The sequence below is a fragment of the Zingiber officinale genome, chromosome 5B (assembly GCF_018446385.1).
Source record: "Zingiber officinale cultivar Zhangliang chromosome 5B, Zo_v1.1, whole genome shotgun sequence".
NCBI classification, from domain to species: domain Eukaryota; kingdom Viridiplantae; phylum Streptophyta; class Magnoliopsida; order Zingiberales; family Zingiberaceae; genus Zingiber; species Zingiber officinale.
This window is the reverse complement of record NC_055995.1, coordinates 59170642-59190688: the sequence shown is the minus strand read 5'-3', so window position 1 is coordinate 59190688 and position 20047 is coordinate 59170642. Positions and strand designations below refer to the sequence as shown.

At 37.5% G+C, this 20047-nt stretch overlaps 1 protein-coding gene across 2 annotated transcripts; it reads right to left on the bottom strand.

The window, feature by feature from the left end:
• Positions 1-16066: 16066 nt before the first annotated feature.
• LOC121984426 lies at positions 16067-18811 on the bottom strand. 2 transcript variants are annotated; one of them, XM_042537350.1, is made up of 3 exons: positions 18063-18811; positions 17818-17888; positions 16067-17735 (listed from the first exon to the last, which is right to left on the bottom strand). In XM_042537350.1, exons 1-3 carry the CDS (start codon positions 18214-18216, stop codon positions 16242-16244), a joined length of 1719 nt encoding a protein of 572 aa, XP_042393284.1. In that variant the 5' UTR covers positions 18217-18811; the 3' UTR covers positions 16067-16241. The 2 variants fall into 2 exon arrangements, with proteins under 2 accessions (XP_042393284.1, XP_042393285.1); XM_042537351.1 differs by having other exon boundaries at positions 17818-17882; positions 18063-18641.
• Between the last annotated feature and the right edge of the window lie 1236 nt (positions 18812-20047).

The following is a 20047-nucleotide window of genomic DNA, read 5'->3' as shown; positions in this document are numbered from 1 at the left end:
TTAATCATTTAATTAGGCCTTTAACTAAATGATGCTCCCACTGAATTCTATAATTCATGTGGGACAAGATCCACATCATACTAACCCTTGAGTTAGCTTTGGCTAATACGCCCAAGACTTAGTATGATCGGTAGGTAACGATTACCAATTACATCTCTATGCAACTCTTGTTTATAGAATCAAAATCCGCATTTATATTAAAACTCGAGTTAGCTTTGGCTAATACGCCCGAGAGTTAATATATATGTGATTTTGACCTAACTTTCCAACCGTTGGAAGAATGCCTATAGTTATACTCGATCCAACCGAGTTAACTAGGAATACTCAATCTAATTGAGTTGTACTCACCCATGCGTTGATAGGCGGGACCAAGATTGTCCCTCCGTACCCTACCAAGATAGTATGTGTTGCTCTGCTTTGGCATATTCAACAACTACATGCGATCGAGGTAGTGGTAGGTATCACGGCATGGTAGGCATTACGAGTTGACGTGATTTAGATCTAATCTAAACGATGATGTGTATCATATACTCGATAGATCTAATCTAGTCGAAGGGTGCATCATGTGCACGACTTAGATCTAATCTAATCGTTAGGCGCTAATTAATTACTTAATTAACTAGCATGCAATACATACACACAAAAGCAATTAATTAAATTAATTTGTGATTTAGTCATGGCCCTACTACGATCTTCTCAAGCCAATGAGAAAATCGGATGGTCAACCTAAGGTCAACAGCTTCTCAAGCTCCTTCCGTTGACCACCTCGTGTTGCTCGTGCCCTCCTCGTAACTCCGTCTCGTGTGGACCTTCCACCGCTTCAAAATTTACATTACAATTTTTGAAACTCGAGTTACATTCGAGTCTAAATCTAATTTACAACCAGAATATAAGAGAAAGGCACGACGCGCAGGTTGTGAAAATAAAAATAAAAATAAATACAGCACACACATCACAAATAACGGCGCGGGCCGTAATATGAATTACAACACAATTCCAATCTTATTGGGTCGTTTGAGCCATGACTATCACAAAATTAATATATAATTCAAAATTATATATTTTCATAATTTTCTGTAAATTTTTTATAATTTTTACAATTTTATGAGTAAATTTTTCCCGGCGGTCCCGTTTAGCGTTTTCGGGCACAATCGCGGAACGAATCCCCTTGCGGGGCCAGGGGCAGCGCCCCTACCCGCGATCTAACCATTGCGAGGGTTCCTTTGCGATCTAACAGCGCCTAAGTCCGCTGTCCCAAAAAATTTTGGGGCGAAACTTTGCCGTTTTGGAAAATTCTTCTCGGTAGTCGAAGCCTACAACTGCCAAAACACTTGTGCTTCGCTTCTACGAGAAAAATACCCATAAAAACTCTAAAAACCATAAAATTATAGAATATCACAAAACTGAATTTTTTTCATAAAAACAAAAACTAAACTCGTACAAGCTTCGCACGTGACTCTGATACCACTGTTGAGTTTTTCGGGCCGCGAAAACCGCTTTTTCGCGTCGCGGAAACCCCGAAACCCCCTAGCCATTGGATCCGTGCGAAGAAAACTTTCGAAAATACGAGTACAAGTTTCAAACTATGATCTACAGTAGATCTACAAAGGAAAAACATTTTATACCTTTGAAGCGTGCCCTCGCAAATCCCGCTCGTCCAACGGTACGCCGGATCTCGAAGTTGTCAACGTAGACAACTCTCTAGTGATATCCACACGAACAAGATGTGTTCTCTAACACACAAGGATGGAGAAGAGAGCACCATAAGTGTGATAGCACTCTCTAGGACTCTCGGGTAGGATTGGAAGAAGAAGAAAAGAAAAGAAGAGAACACACTCCTCTAAAATCTCTATGTGACTTTCACTAACCTTTCTTCTTGGATTAGATTCACTCTCCTTTCTTCTCCCTTGCTTGAAACCCACGACCAAGAGAAGAGAAGGAGCAAGAAGAGAGCTTAGGAGGAGGAAGATCACTTGAATGAGAGTTACACTTGCAAAATGAAACTCTTTTCATCTAATTAAGTGGTTTGTAACCTCCATAGGATACCAAGAGTTACAGCTCTTGGTAACTCCCATGAGGTGGCACTTCACTTAAGTAACCATGATGATGTGGAGCATCATCATTGGTCCACTTAATGCCAACTCACCAATGAGGTGGCATAAAGTCAAGTCAAAGTTGACTCTTCATCTTCCTCTCAAGTCAAGTCAAACTTGACTTAATCTCTCTCATGGTTGATCTAATCCAACCATTTAATTCAAGCCAATGTAATATAATGAATCTAATTCATTTAATTAAATTGATTCAATGAGTCATAATTTAAATTAGACTCATTGAACACATGAATCAACTTGAGTCCAACTCAATTAGCCCAATTAGGATTACTCTTAATCCAATTTGATTCATCAAATGAATCTAATCCTCTTAGTTCATCATATGAACCTAATCTCCATCCACTTGTTCTTTGTGTGTGACCCAATAGGTTCTTGTAACATTGGCAATGCTCCTAAACTCATTTAGAAACATAAGTAATGAGCGGTATCTAGCAATACATCATTACTACCCAAGTTACAAGAATGTTGAGATCCAACATCACCTTGTGACTACTAATTGTGACTCCTCACAATATATGACAAGTGTCCTTCTATCCTAGACATCTAGATTGATCAATATGAGGCATAGATCGTGTCATCCTCTGATCAATCTAAATCTTGAACTCCAAGTAGACTCACTCGATCAAATGAGCTCAACATCTCATGTTGACTCATTTGGGCATGGCCATGCACTTCGTGGTCTAACTCTATCAAGAATATCGATGTCGCTCCCGTCATATGGGAGGGATAGATCCCATCTACATCACTCACATCCCTCCGCATAATTTGTTACATACCCAGTAATCGCCTTTATAGTCCACGGGTGACGTTTGACGAAACCAAAGTACATAACTCCTTATGTAGGGAACCATGGTGACTTCAGGTCTAAGGACTAGTAGTCATACTAATAGCCACATGAGAAAGTATATAATACTCATATAACGATCCATGATACTTTCTCATGGCGGGTCATTCAGTATACATTCTCCAATGCATACCCATGTGTCAACTTGATATCTCCTATATCCATGACTTGTGAGATCAAGTCATCGAGTTGACCTACATGCTAGTCTTATTGCATTAACATTGTCTCTGAATGTTAATACCCGACTAGGAATGATTAAGAGTAGTGTTCCCTATATCATCTCACTATCGGTTCAACTAACCGATTGATATAGGTGAGAACCGTCTACTCAAGGACGTTATTATACTTAGTTTATTTGGCACCAATACAAGTAAGTATAATAACCAAAAACCAAATGCCTTTATTTATATAGAATATGATACAACAAGTCCAAAATACAATCATCAAATGATTGGCTCTAGGGCTCTAGCTAACAATTTTCTCTTCTCGAACTAGCGGAAGATTTGTTCGAGGGTCTCTAGAGCGTACTGGAAGTGGTGGTGGTTCCTTGATCGGCTTGGCACGTTGGAGCTGGGGCAATCACCTCCTTCTTCCAGGCGACCTAAGCTTCTTCCACATTAATGTATTTGACTACCTTCCCCAGCAGATCATCAAAGTCCTTTGTCACCTTTCAAATGAGGACTCAGAAGAACTCTCCTTCTAAAAGGCCTTGAGAGAAGACACTTATTAATATTTCTGAAGTCGTGGGTGGCATGTCTAGTGTCACTGATTGACACTCTTGATGTACACTCGCAGGGATTCCTTGGCCCCTTACTTGAGCATGAACAGACTTAGGCTAGTCTTTTGATACCTGTTGTTGTTGGCAAAGTGATGCAAAAAGGCTTTTCCGAATTCCTTAAAGCAAGTAATAGATTTGACCAGCTATCGGTCGAATCATCTTTACGCATAGCTTGATAGAGTAGTTAGGAATACTTAGCGTTTCACTGTGCCGCTATACTAGTGCAATAGAGAGGAATTCTCAAATCTTTGGAGGTGATCCTCAGGATCGGTGTTACCTCCATACTCTCCAATCAACAAAGGTTAGAAATGCTTAGGCAACTTTTCATCCAGTACCTCTTAAGAGAAAGACACACTAGGTTATTCAGGTGATTACCGAGTGGTCAGAGCCTTGCCTTACCTCAGGTCCCTCTAGGGTAAATTCTTAGCAGATGAGGCTTGTGACCACTCGATTTTGGCATAACCCTCAGCAGGCATTCGGAAAAACACTTGGGGGAACTCATATGGCTGCTTTTTCTTGGATATTTTCTCACATACAGGAAGCTCTTCTAATGAGATCGTGAGTGTTGGCACGAGTGAGAATCAGCAGTTTGTTTTTGGGACAAGGCTTGAGCCTTGGCGTTCACAAATAATTTGTATTCCTCCGGAGTCATGGTGATGTTGATTTTGCTAGTTGTGTCCATCTTTACATTCCAGAACAGGTGAATATGTTTCCATAGACGATGTCAAATTTGATCATGTCCAAAAGCTGAGTAGATAGGTGGTCGATGAGGTGGTAGGAGTGTTGACGGAGGAAAGACCTCTAGTTAGGAGCTACAGACCTTGAGTTGGAAGTTGTTGACCTATGCACACCATACACAGAGCCAACGAGAATGTTAGAGTGAGAATCAGGGGGGGTCCCTGGCATAGATACTCCGATGCTCAAGTCAGAGCAGTAGTCGAGCGAAAATAGAGAAGATGATGTACAGTAAAACAGTAAATATGGATGCTTAGGAGTGCGTACACGTACTTGGCCAACGGAGAGGGCCCCCCTTTTATACCACATATTATAGTCTCCGCAATAATGAGGCGACAGAGAATATCTGATGTCAAAATATGTCAGGTGGTAGAATGTACGGTAGCAATCCTCTAGGTAAAGGAAGGTTCCATTATGAGTATATGTCAGTAATGGAATATTCTATGGTAACTAGGTGTTATTTTTTGACATGTTGTTGTGATTCTCTAACAATGTTGTCTCTTAGAGGAAGTCCGATCGACCTAGCCGACCAGATTTAAGGTGAGAACCATGCCCATGTGCAGAGTGGAGACTTGAGCCTCGTAGGTCTGGTGGGCCCTGTGTTCGTCCGGGGTTTATGCTGGAAGTCCTATTAATGAGGAGTGTGGATTTGAGCCCTATATATCCAACCAGCTCTGTGTCCGCCCGGGTTTACGCTAGAAACCCTATTCATGAGGAGTGAGAAGCTGAGTCTATCCGACTGGCTCTATATCTGCTCGGGTTAATGCTGGAAGCCCTGTTCATGAGGAGTGAGGAGTTGAGCCCGTAGATTCGGATGGTATTGTGTTCGCCCAGGTTTATGCTGGAAGTATTGCTCATGAGGAGTGGAGAGCTGAGCCTCGTAGGTACGTCTGGCTATTTGTCCGCCCGGGTTTATGCTGGACCTATTCATGTGGAGTGAGGAACTGAGCCCTATATATCCGGCTGGGTATATGTCCGCCCGAGTTTATGCGGGAAGTATTATTCATGAGAAGTGAGAAGCTGAGCCCTGTAGATCTGGTCGCTTCTGTGTCCACCCGGGTTTATGCTGGCTCATGAGTGGAGAGTTGAACCTTGTAGGTCCGGTAGATTTTATGACCGTTCGGGTTTATGTTGGGAGTCCTGCTTCTAAGAGGTGGCTTGTTCGGATATGTACATCTTAATTAACTTTGACTACTACCCCATCTTGACTTTAGCTGCCACATCACCTTGACTATCGACCCCACCTTACCTTTGGGGCTACTAACAACAAGTTGTATCTGTTGGTTGCTACTCAGAAAAACTAATGGTTCCACTGTACAAAAATTTTGTACAAAGGTCTGAACCTTTTCCTAGCTACCATGTGATCTTTTAAATTAAACTTGGATCGCTTGCGGAACTTAACACGTTTGATCCTAAGTTTAATTTATTTGTTCTTTTAGGTTTAGACTTGGAACTCCTGCGAAACTTAACACGTTCGATCCAAATCACCTAGGTTATTAATTCCATTAAATATTAATTTCCAAAATTGGCTTCTAGGACTGCATGGCGAGGAACATGGCCTTCTTATATATGGGAACAACTACCACCGCCTAGACAAAGCCTTTTAAGGAAAGCTAATATTTAATTTCCTTAAATAACTTTAGGTCAACCAAAAGGAACAATCAAATCACAAGGAAAAGAAAACAAAAGAACACAACATCGAAAACTAATTCGAAATACTAGAATCGCATGCCTCTTGTATTTGGTATTTTTACAAAGAAATAAAACTAGTATGATGTGGAAATTAAATACTAGCATACCTTTTCTTTTGCAAACAAAAACCTCTAGGTCTTCTACCGTATTCCTCTTCTAATCCCGGACGTTGTGTGGGCAACGATCTTCCGAGACGAGAACCACCAAGGCACCTTCTTCTTCCTTCCTTCAAGTTTTGGCCAAGCATATCTTCTAAAGGATGAAGAACAATTTTCACCAACCAAGCTCCAAGGGATGCAAGCTTTCTCTCCTTCTTCCTCAAGCTAGATCCGGTCACCTCCTCCAAGCTCCAAGAGATAAAGGATTTCCGCCACACAAGAGGAAGAGAGAAAAGGAGAAGGGTCGGCCACACCAAGGAAGAAAAGAGGTAGAAAATAAAATAGAGTCGTTCACCATGAAGCCTCCTCTACCCCCTCTTTTATAATCCTTGGTCTTGACAAATAAGGAAAATTTAATAAAAAATTTCCTTAATTCTTTTGCCATTGAAAAGAAAATTTATTTAATTAAAAACAATTTTCTTCTCATCAATTCATTCATATGGCCGGCCACCACAAGCTATAAACAAGGAGAGTTTTAATTAATTAAAACTTCCTAATTTGTCACCAGAAATTTATAAAATTTCTCCAATAATTTAATCCCTTCATGGTTAGTAAAAAGGAAATTTTATAAATTAAAATCTTTCTTTTAAACATGTGGATAAAAAGAAAATTATCTCTAAAAATTAAAATCTCTTTTAATCTACAAATAAGGAAAGATATCAAATCTTTTCTTAATCTCTTGTAGTAACTTATAAAAGAGAATATTTAATTTTTAAACTCTCTTTTAAATCATGAATATGGTTAAAAAGAAAAGTTTTCTTAAAATTTAAAATCCACCTTTTAATCAACAAATAAGGAAAGATTTCAAATTTTAAACTCTCTTTTAAACATGTAGATGGTTTACAAATAAGGAAAGTTTTTGACAAAAATTAAAACCATCCTTTTAATCTACAAATAAGGAAAGAGATTAATCTCTTCTCTTAATCTTTTGTAGAAAGCTATAAAAGAAAATTTTTAATTTTTAAACTCTCAATGATATCCACATAAGAAATAATTTTAATAATAATCCTTTTTAATATTTTAGTGGCCGGCCACCTAAGCTTGGGACCCAAGCTTTGGCCGGCCACCAACTTGGCTCATCCACTTGGTCTTGGCCGGCCTTAGCTTGGGTTCCAAGCTAGCTTGGCCGGCCCCATTGGATGGGTAAGAAGGTGGGTATGTGGTGGGTATAAATCTCTATATACAAGAGGCTATGATAGGGACCGAGAGGAGGAATTGGTTTTGGTCTCCCGATAAAATTAAGCATCCCGTGTTCGCCCCGAACAAACAACTTAATTTTATCAATAATAATTCATTCCACTAGAGAACTATTATTGAACTACCGCACCAATCCCAAATTACATTTTGGGCTCCTTCTTATTATAAGTGTGTTAGTCTCCCTGTGTTTAAGATGTCGAATGTCCACTAATTAAGTGAGTTACTGACAACTCATTTAATTAATATCTTAGTCCAAGAGTAGTACCACTCAACCTTATCATCATGTCGGACTAAGTCCACCTGTAGGGTTTAACATGGCAATCCTTATGAGCTCCTCTTGGGGACATTCTCAACCTAGATTACTAGGACACAGTTTCCTTCTATAATCAACAACACACACTATAAGTGATATCATTTCCCAACTTATCGGGCTTATTGATTTATCGAACTAAATCTCACCCATTGATAAATTAAAGAAATAAATATCAAATATATGTGCTTGTTATTATATTAGGATTAAGAGGACACACTTCCATAATAACTGAGGTCTTTATTTCTTTATAAAGTCAGTATAAAAGAAACGACCTCTAATGGTCCTACTCAATACACTCTAAGTGTACTAGTGTAATTATATAGTTAAGATAAACTAATACCTAATTACACTATGACCTTCCAATAGTTTGTTCCTTTCCATCTTGGTCGTGAGCTACTGTTTATAATTTATAAGTTACTGATAACATGATCCTCTATGTGTGACACCACACACCATATTATCTACAATATAAATTAATTGAACAACTACATTTATCATAAATGTAGACATTTGACCAATGTGATTCTTATTTCTATATAAATGTTTATACCAAAAGCTAGGCTTTTAGTATACATCCTAACAATCTCCCACTTATACTAAAAGACTAAGCTGTCATATCTGCTGCCATACATCTGATTCAACCCTTCAACACGCCTATCAAAAACTCTTGCCTTAAGACCCTTAGTGAAAGGATCTTCCAGGTTATCACTTGATGCAATCTAAGCAGCAACAACTTCTCGTTATACGATTTCTCGTATTGGGTAGTACTTGCGCTCTATTGTGTTTTACTTGTATTATGGACTTATGGTTTCTTCGAGTTTGCAACTGCACCACTATCTTTGGACAAACTAGAAAACATATCTAAGTCCATCTTGAGGTTATTGAGTCATTCAGCTTTTATGGCTACCTCAGAGGCTTGCCATATACTCAGCTTCTATGGTGGAGTCCAGAAAAACACCTATGCTTATCACTCTTCCATAGTTATGACTTTACTTCCTAAAGTAAATACAAAACCCCGAGGTTGACTTATTATTGTCCCTATTCGATTGGAAGTCAAAATCTGTGCAACCCACAGGGACCAAATTAACTGCCTTGTGAGCTAGCATATAATCTCTAGTGCCTCTAAGGTACTTCAATATATGTTTTACTGCAGTCCAATATCCTTGTCTAGGGTTACTTTGATATCTGCTAATTATGCCCTTGGCAAAACAGATTTCTGATCTCGTGCGTAGCATACATTAGGCTTCCGACAGCCGAAGCATAAAGAACTGCATTCATTTCCTCTATCTACTTTGATGTCTACGGAGACATCTCTTTAGATAAAGTTACTCCATGCTAAAAAGGTAAGAAACCTTTCTTGGAGTTTTGCATGCTTAAAAAGAGCAAAGATTTTTTCGATATATGAAGCTTGGGATAAGTAAAATATTCTTTTCTTGTGATCCCTTATTACTTTGATCCCAAGAATATATACATTCTCCCAAGTCCTTCATATCGAATTATTTGGACAACCATACCCTTACTTCTGACAACACTTTGATATTGTTTCCAACTACCAAAAATGTTATCTACGTATAGTACAAGAAATACCACCACGTTTCCATCACACTTTTTGTATACACAAGACTTATCCGGTTACTAAATAAATCCATAGGTCTGGATTACTTTGATAAACCGGATGTTCCAAGACTTTGAAGCTTTGCCTCAATCCATAGACTGATTGAGCTTGCACACAAGATGCTCTTTACCTTTTGCAATGAACCCTTCTGGTTGCTTTATATGGATGCTTTCTTCAAGACCTCCATTAAGGAATGTTGTCTTGACATCCACTTGCCAAATAGATAAAAGAATCCGAATAGACTTTTACACCCAATGTCTATCCACCTTCCTGTCTATCCATCTTTTCCTATTGTAGACCTGTTTTCACCCAATGGCTTTTACACCATCTGGTGGTTTCAGAAGCTTCCAGATTTTATTAGAATACATATATTCTAATTCTGTATTCATTGCTCTTTGCCAAGATGCTGCATCTTTATCTTGGAATTCTTCATCATATGTCAGGGATCAGGCTCATGTTCATTTGGGATCAAGTCCAAAAAACTCTCCCAAAATATGAATCTTTTAGGTTGTTTGACAACCCTCCCACTACGATGATGCACTGTCTGTATCAATTGTGATACGTGTTGCAGTTTCTTGTGATATTTCATCTTGTACAGTTGGTACTAGATTAGACGTGTCTTTTATTAAGAACAAATTTACTTATGGGCTTGTGGTTCATTATATAGTCTTCTTCTAAAAATCAGTCATTGATTTTAACAATGACCTTCTGATTTTTAAGACTATAAACCTACTTTCGTTTCTCTAGGATAACCCACAAACAAGTGAATTCCTATCCAACTTATCATTGTCTCTCTTCAACATATGTGCTGGACTACCCGAATCCGAATATGCTTCAAAATAGGTTTACGCCTATTCAGCAATTCTATATGAGTAGAGAGTTCTGACTTTGGAAGGTACTATGTTCACTTTCTTTTTTAGAGTATATCCTTAAAACGAACTTGGTAATTTTCTGAATAACTCATCATCAATCTAATTATTTCCATAAGAGTCCTATACCTTCTTTCTACTACACCATTCTGTTGGGGTGTACTAGGTGCAATTAGTTGGGATTGAATCCCTACTTTTTGATAAGTGACTCCTAAATTGTCCCAAGAGGTACTTGCCACTACGATCTTTCCATAGTGACTTGATACTTTTACTTTAACGTTTCTCCGCATCAGCCTTGTACTCTTAGAACTAATCAAAGCACTTAGTCTTGCGGTACATTAAGTAAATGTATTTGTATCTTGAATATTTGTCTATAAAACAGACGAAATATTCGATACGATACTACCTCTTGTTTGGATAGTCATAGGATCGCACAAATCAGAATGAACCAATTCCAATGTATCTTTGGCTCCATACCCCTTATATTTAAAAGCTTCTCGGTTATTTTTCCTTCCAAGTAAGACTCGCAGGTTGGAAAGATTTCCACTACCAATGAACCTAAAAAGTTCATCAGCTACCAATGAATCCTACTCAAGTTAATATAACCTAGCCTTAGATGCCAAAGATATAATTGGTTCATTTTCGAAGGTTGCTTTCTCTTAAAGTTAGAAGATGTGTTACTAATTTCCATTCGTTGCATCGTGAGAGTTATTGGATTTATAAATTGTCAACCAACGTACCAGAATGGATAACAACTTTATTAAAAGAGGCAGAATATCAAGTTCTTTGAATAGTTTAGAAACTGAAAACTAGTTCTTTCTAAACTTGGTACGTCAAGACAATTACTCAAAATTCATGTTTTATTCTTATCAAAGGATAAACATCTCCCATTGCAACAGCTGCCACTTTTACAGCAGTGTCCATGTGGACGGTGTTTTTATTTTCATTTAGTTGTCGGGTTTCCTGGAACTCTGCAATGAATTGCGAACATTATTAATGGCATCTGTATCTATACTCCAGGTTCTGGTAGATAACACCACTAGACATGTTTCAATTAATGAATTAAATACACCTATATTGTTCTTAGTTCTAAGAAGACAGTCTACCTTAATGTCCAAGTCTTATTTCCAATCATTACAATTGTGACTACTAAGTCTTTTTTATAGTATGACAACTAGGGGATTGACAAACATTTTAAATCCTAAGAATCACAAAAATATTTGGTCAAGATCAATTCTTTAAAATCCCCATGAATTTTGTATGCCACGATAGTGTGGACGTATACAAAATCAAAGAGGAGATTTTATCCATTAATTTTATTATCTCGTCAACTTTACTTTATGACGAATAAAATTAATAGTTGATCTGTCTTTGATCAAATATTTGGTCAAAACTTTTTAAATTTAAAATAACATTGATTCCTCAAACAATATTATTTAAATTCACCAACACCTCAAACACCATGAATTTTGCATGCCACGATAGTGTGGACGTATACAAAATTTAAACATTTGTAAGAGGAGGGTTTTATCCATTAATTATCTTGTCAATAAATCTTTATGACAAAATAAAATTACCTCAAACACCGTTGAATTTTATATTCCACGATAGTGTGGACGTATACAAAATCAAATATTTGTAAGAGGAGTTTTTAATTTTATTATCTTGTCAACCTATTTATTTGACAAATTAATAGTTGGTTTTCTTCGGTCACACAAATAATAGTAGTGACTCCGATGGGGAGGATACTATTAGACGTGCCTAAGTGTATACCATTCCTTGACACTAAGTCCATTAATAAGATTGTGCCCCTTCCGATGGGGAAGATCACACGCTCTTAATTAACTTCCTATAGTCATCCAAAATGGAAATTTAAGCTAGTGATCCGCAAACAAGCTCATGCGATATGGAGGAAGGCACTCAGAGCCAACGCGCAAGCTTGTTGCATCACTTATAAACCAGTAATGGAGACCGTGGAATTTATTAAAAATAAATCCCTCTCCCACTTAGTTATTTAAAATGAGAAATTTTGACTATGCTAGCCTACTTAACATACATACTAACAAGCACACACAACACAGCATAAAAAGCAATAAATAGAAAAACTAATTTTCAACTATTATGGCTTTTATCTATTGCTGTCCTCCGTGTGTCGCCAACCCTAGCTGTTGCCATCTTTGGCCACCGCCACCGGGTCTAGTTGTCGCATCCATCTTGCTCCTTGTTCCGCTGCGTCTCTGGTCCTCAAAAGGTTCCACGCCTTGCAAGATTCGATCCGCGACATAAATAGAATTTTACATTTTTCGATCCTATATTCCTCGAAGGAATGTACATGTAAACTACATCGGACATAAAATAAAATTTACATCCATCAATCCTATATTCCATAAAAGGAATGTACATGTACCTATATCAAAAAATAAAATCCTAATAAAACTAAATACAGCTCCTGCTGTATTTTATAATACAATCATGCACACACAATAAAATGCCCTTGACATGCCCAAGGGTCCAATCACACACATAATAACTATAAGTCATAATAGTTGGATCCTGCATCCACAAAGTTAGCACATCCTACTATTATCCTGCCTAAATTATGTATGACATGTGCATAATTAAACTAATACCAAATACACAGAGGCAAAACCCTCTCTCTGATACCAATTGTTAGTTGCTACTCGGAAAACCTAATGGTTCCACTGTACAAAAATTTTGTACAAAGGTCTGAACCTTTTCCTAGCTACCATGTGTTTTTTTAAATTAAACTTGGATCGCCTGCGGAACTTAACACGTTTGATCATAAGTTTAATTTATTTGTTCTTTCAGGTTTAGACTTGGATCTCCTGCGGAACTTAACACGTTCGATCCAAATCACCTAGGTTATTAATTCCATTAAATATTAATTTCCAAAATTGACTTCAAGGACTGCATGGCGAGTCACATGGCCTTCTTGGATATGGGAACAACCACCACCGCCTAGACAAAGCCTTCTAAGGAAAGCTAATATTTAATTTCCTTAAATAACTTTAGGTCAACCAAAAGGAACAATCAAATCACAAGGAAAAGAAAAATAAAAGAACACAACATCGAAAACTAATTCGAATACTAGAATCGCATGCCTCTTGTATTTGGTATTTTTACAAAGAAATAAAACTAGTATGATGCGGAAATTAAATACTAGTATACCTTTTCTTTTGCAAACAAAAACCTCTAGGTCTTCTACCGTATTCCTCTTCTAATCCTGGACGTTGTGTGGGCAAAGATCTTCTGAGACGAGAACCACCAAGGCACCTTCTTCTTCCTTCCTTCAAGTTTCGGCCAAGCATATCTTCTAAAGGATGAACTTTTTTCACCAACCAAGCTCCAAGGGATGCAAGCTTTCTCTCTTTCTTCCTCAAGCTAGATCCGGCCACCTCCTCCAAGCTCCAAGAGATAAAGGATTTCGGCCACACAAGAGGAAGAGAGAAAAGGAGAAGGGTCGGCCACACCAAAGAAGAAAAGAGGGAGAAAATAAAATAGAGTCGTTCATCATGAAGCCTCCTCTACCCCCTTTTTTATAATCCTTGGTATTGGCAAATAAGGAAAATTTAATAAAAAATTTTCTTAATTCTTTTGCCATTGAAAAAGAAAATTTATTTAAATAAAAATAATTTTCTTTTCATCAATTCATATGGCCGGCCACCACAAACTATAAACAAGGAGAGTTTTAATTAATTAAAACTTCCTAATTTGTCTCCAGAAATTTATAAAATTTCTCCAATAATTTAATCCCTTCATGGTTAGTAAAAAGGAAATTTTATAAATTAAAATCTTTCTTTTAAACATGTGGATAAAAAGAAAATTATCTCTAAAAATTAAAATCTCTTTTAATCTACAAATAAGGAAAGATATCAAATCTTTTCTTAATCTCTTGTAGAAACTTATAAAAGAGAATATTTAATTTTTAAACTCTCTTTTAAATCATGAACATGGTTAAAAAGGAAAGTTTTCTTAAAATTTAAAATCCACCTTTTAATCAACAAATAAGGAAAGATTTCAAATTTTAAACTCTCTTTTAAACATGTAGATGATTTACAAATAAGGAAAGTTTTTGACAAAAATTAAAATCTTCCTTTTAATCTACAAATAAGGAAAGAGATTAATCTCTTCTCTTAATCTTTTGTTGAAAACTATAAAACGAAATTTTTAATTTTTAAACTGTCAATGATATCCACATAAGAAATAATTTTCATAAAAATCCTTTTTAATATTTTAGTGGCCGGCCACCTAAGCTTGGGACTCAAGCTTTGGCCGGCCACCAACTTAGCTCATCCACTTGGTCTTGGCCGGCCCTAGCTTGGGTTCCAAGCTAGCTTGGCTGGCCCCATTGGATGGGTAAGAAGGTGGGTATGTGGTGGGTATAAATCTCTATATACAAGAGGCTATGATAGGGACCGAGAGGAGGAATCGGTTTTGGTCTCCCGATAAAATTAAGCATCTCGTGTTCGCCCCGAACACACAACTTAATTTTATCAATAATAATTCATTCCACTAGAGAACTATTATTGAACTACCGCACCAATCCCAAATTACATTTTGGGCTCCTTCTTATTATGATTGTGTTAGTCTCCCTGTGTTTAAGATGTCGAATGTCCACTAATTAAGTGAGTTACTGACAAATCATTTAATTAATATCTTAGTCCAAGAGTAGTACCACTCAACCTTATCATCATGTCGGACTAAGTCCACCTGCAGGGTTTAACATGACAATCCTTATGAGCTCCTCTTGGGGACATTCTCAACCTAGATTACTAGGACACAGTTTCCTTCTATAATCAACAACACACACTATAAGTGATATCATTTCTCAACTTATCGGGCTTATTGATTTATCGAACTAAATCTCACCCATTGATAAATTAAAGAAATAAATATCAAATATATGTGCTTGTTATTATATTAGGATTAAGAGCACACACTTCCATAATAACTGAGGTTTTTGTTTCTTTATAAAGTCAGTATAAAAGAAACGACCTCTAATGGTCCTACTCAATACACTCTAAGTGTACTAGTGTAATTATATAGTTAAGATAAACTAATACATAATTACACTACGACCTTCCAATGGTTTGTTCCTTTCTATCTTGGTCGTGAGCTACTGTTTATAATTTATAAGGTACTGATAACATGATCCTCTGTGTGTGACACCACACACCATGTTATCTACAATATAAATTAATTGAACAACTACATTTATCATAAATGTAGACATTTGATCAATGTGATTCTTATTTCTAGATAAATGTTTATACCAAAAGCTAGACTTTTAGTATACATCCTAACAGTATCATTATTCTACAACTCAAAGTTAATTTTACCTTAATTAAATAATGTTGAAAAATAAAAAATGGGGTATAAAGCAACTTCAACGAGTTGGTAATCCACAAAGAGGAACTCAAGAGTTCCTTCATCCTTCTTTCTCCCTGAAAACTTTAACTTCTTTATTACGATGAAACTGTAGTCTTCCAACTTCTTAAGTTATGGTTGCTCCTTAACTCCTATAAAATTTTAAATGCTTATGAATACTTATAACCTCACTTGACATGTGAAATGAATCCAACCATTTTGTTATTCATGATGCGGAGAGACTTTTAGCCAGCACCATAAGACCACCTAATAGATCCATAAGTGGCTTCACATGACAATTTAATTCATAAGGATTTAGTCACCATCCTAACATAACATGCGTGAACTGACTGTTTTCCAATCTACTTTCATAAAATATCGTTCTTCCTTTTGAATCTCATGAAGAATGAAACATATGTGATATGTAATTGTAAACAAGAAAAAACACACACACACAACACAATCGACTAGGCCTTATTTGTAGGTCAAGAATTAACAAGCAAGTTGAAATAATTGATCCAAGCACGACCCAAATGTCTATCTAAGCAAATTTGCTTGTCTTGGCCTGCGCACCAGCTTCACCTACAACTTCATCGATCAAATCCTGAAGCAGCAAACTTTCGATCTGCATGGCCACCTTCGTTTTCTCAGAGCCAAAATTTTCCCATCCTTCAGATGGATGAAGAATGTTTTCCTTGTATATGAGTTCTACGCAATCCTCGATCTCAGAGCACACTTCTTCCAGCAATTTCTTCTCACTTGGCTTCCTCCTCCTTTGCCGTGGAGCAGTCGAGTGTAATGGCAACCCACCACTTGTGTTTGAAGCTGGCGATGTGTCACCGAGGCGACACTTTGTAACCTTCTCTGCTTGGGCTCTCCTCTTCTTGTTCTTCTCTGCTTCGTCTGGTCTGGGGCTTCTAGTGCCTGAAGCTCTCGGTGAAACTGCAACGTTTTCTCCCAGCCTCAGAGTTGAGTTTGATTGACATCTGGGTGAATTATTGCTTGCAGTAGACCTTCTGTCAGTTGTGATGCCAGCATGACTTTTTTCCCTTCCGATACTCCGTATATGCACCTTAGGAAGAGTTGATAGGCCTTCCAGTTGCATCATGGAGTGAGTTGAGGCGTTTGCTATGTCGATAGTCTTCACAGGTTTCATGATTACAACCGGAGGCCGAAAGGATTCATGAGTATCACTTGCTTTTGTCAGCGGTTTGCTCGCCTTCGGTGATCTCTCACTTTGACGATTGCCTTGCGCTGTCTTTGTCAAGATTGAATCTCTTCTTTGAACGGATTGAGAAATTTGAGCATTTTTTGTAACAAGATTTTGTCGGGTAACTGCGGTTTGAGCTGGCGAGCTTAATTCAGCCATGTCTTCTAAGCCCATGAGCTTTTCGACGACACTAGGGTGCCTCCTTTTGCTGCTAAGATCCTGAAGCAGATTGGAAGCTCTATTCATGTAGGATCTACTGCTTGCTCTGTCCAGGTCCTCAAAAGGTAAACTTGTTCTGGAAGCAAAGGTAGAAATGCTCTTTTGATGAGGACCTTGCCTGCTATCCAGTGACAGTCTTGGAAGCTCTCTGACTTGGTTACAAGACTTGGAGTTCTCCCTCCCATCCAATGAGAACCTCGGAGTTCTCTGCAACTCCTGGGTAAATGAGGCATCCTTAGACTCAAGGTCGGTAAACCGCCAAGGTGCTTTCTTGAGTTCAATCACAATTCTAATTGCTTCGTCGAGATTTCCTGGCAGTGAAGGCCTAGGAGAGTCTTCATGTTTGTAAGCATGGTTGTTCAGCTTTCTAGCCACTGGTGGACTGTTTGTGGACTTAAATTCACCATCAAGTTGCATGAAGATCGATGAGTTCATCCGGGACATATCTGAAAAGAATGCTCTGTCGAATGAGCGCGCATCTTTTTGAGAAGATTTGTTAAATTCTAGAGAAGAGAAGGAAGAGCTGGAAGAAGAGGAGCATGAAGCTCTGGACGATTCTGTCGAAGCCTTTCCATTTTCATACAAGTAGTTGGTTAGATTTTTCTCCTGTTCAATAATTCTGAATTTAGAATCTTCATTGTAGAGATAATGAGACAATGATAGTCGCATATTGAAAATGGGGCATTACCTGAAGAATCTCTGAAGAACATGGTCTTGGCTCTGACTCATTCCTTCCACTGTTCAGAAGAGCATCTTTTCCTACCAAAGAGAAAAATATAAACATCCAGCTGGAATTTGAATCCATGATTTAGAGGAGATTTGGTGGATCATCTTGACAAATTTTTCAAATGAAAATTGACTAACAAGAATGACAAAATTAACAAAACATCAACATTTTCAGAACAAAAGCTTCGACACCTATTGAATTGGTACCTGAAGGAGGATTCTTATGCTTGAGGCAGTTTAAGTGCCTCCCTGAGAGGAAACGGCGGCCGTCGAACAGCTGAAAGATCCCAGTCACACAACCAATTTGCCTCCCCAAATCTGGGTTTTCATTAGAAAAATTCTTGTTCAACTTTGCAGGCATCTTGGGCTTCTAACAAGCTCCTCCTTTCTACTCCACTGCAGAAATAGGAATCAGTAATTCCTTAACTGCAGCCACTCTGCTTCTGCATTTGCTTAGAGAAGCCTCTCCTTCAATCTTATAAGCTCAAGAAACGGCCTGCACTCATCTCAGGACGAGAAATGGCTAGGTGACATGGAACACCTACTCCCTAGCTTTAGGACCAGCTATTCCAGATCATGGAACCATCAACTTATGTAGAAATTCCAATTACTATGAAATTAAGGAGGGGCACTACATTGAATGCAGACAGAAACTGCATCCTCCATTGCATGAAAATATGGCTACGGCTGCAGATACCACAAAGGAGATTCTCTTTTGTTCCTCTCTTTTATGTTTATCTAAAGAAGAGTAAAATTATGACCTTTGAGACCTAAATGTTAAGAGGAGGCAGAAGCTTCAGTGTTATAATTGGGAGAAGAGCGTTGAAATTGGATGCGTGGGTCACATGGGTTGCTCTCCCCCAAACAATGTCATGTGGCTTGATGGAACTCACCAGGCCACACAAGCATGTGAAGCTTATCGGAAGATATTGGAATGTTCTTTCGCAATAAACATGGTAACTTTTATTCTCTCTCTATTTTTCATTATTTTATTTTCCTCATTAAAAAAAAAAAAGGGTGGAATTTATTGTCCCAATGGGCCATACGGTGGACTAAGGTACCCCATCCCATTGCCATGGTGCAAGTCAATGTAGGTAAAAGATAAGACGGTCAACGGATGGAGGGGCTTGGCCGGTCGGACAAGTCATATTCCGACCGAGGTTAAGCACCGACCACTACAAGAAAAACCCTCATAGACATCGGTTTTCCACCGCTATCTATTACATTTTCGACCGATGTCTATGAAGGCAATGTAAAAGGTCTGTCATTTTAGACATCGGGTTATAACCGGTGTAGTATCACTTAACGACATCGGATGTAAAATCGATGTAATATTTATTATATGTTAATAATATTAGTTTTGGTAGCGGTATGCGACCGATGTAATATTAGTTAATAACACCGGTTTTGCAGCGGTGGAAAACCGATGTAATATCAGTATTGTTTAACGACACAAATTCGATTTCCGAAATAGTGAAAAACCAATATTATGACCAAGCAAATCTTAAAATTAAGTTGATATTATTAATTCACTAAGAAAATCACAAATAAAAATGCACCGATATATCTAAATACACCAAGTCAATATTCATATAACAAACACATAAATATTCTTCTTATAACATAAAAAGATAATAAATATTGTGCACATTAAGTCAGTATCCACAAATTACACATAACTATTCTTCTTACAACATCAAAAGGTAACATATATTGTACACATCAAGCTCATATCCACAAATTACATTCCACAAAAATGCATGCATCCTCCAAAGCATTCAAAAATCGAATACCTTTTATAATCAAATGTAATCTAGCATATATTCAGTCCACTCGAACCACACTTTATAAATTTCAATTGTAGAGTACTTGAGATTTGTAAACTATAAAAATACATAAATAATATATTAGTAAAATCAAGTACTAATCACTTTGCAAAGACATTTTTCGAAAGCAAACTTTGAGAATGCAACAATAAATCTCTATGTTAGTCTTAGAAAGCAAAATGAAATTCTCCCTACACTAATAGGATACCTCAATAAATGTGAGGAACTACATAAATATAGAGCCAGATAAAATACAACAACATTACCATACAAAAGCTATTCATCAATTCACAAGACTTCTTACATAAAGAATTGTTGAATATCCAAATCTAAGAAGTGATTTGTCTCAAAATAGTTAACTAGTTC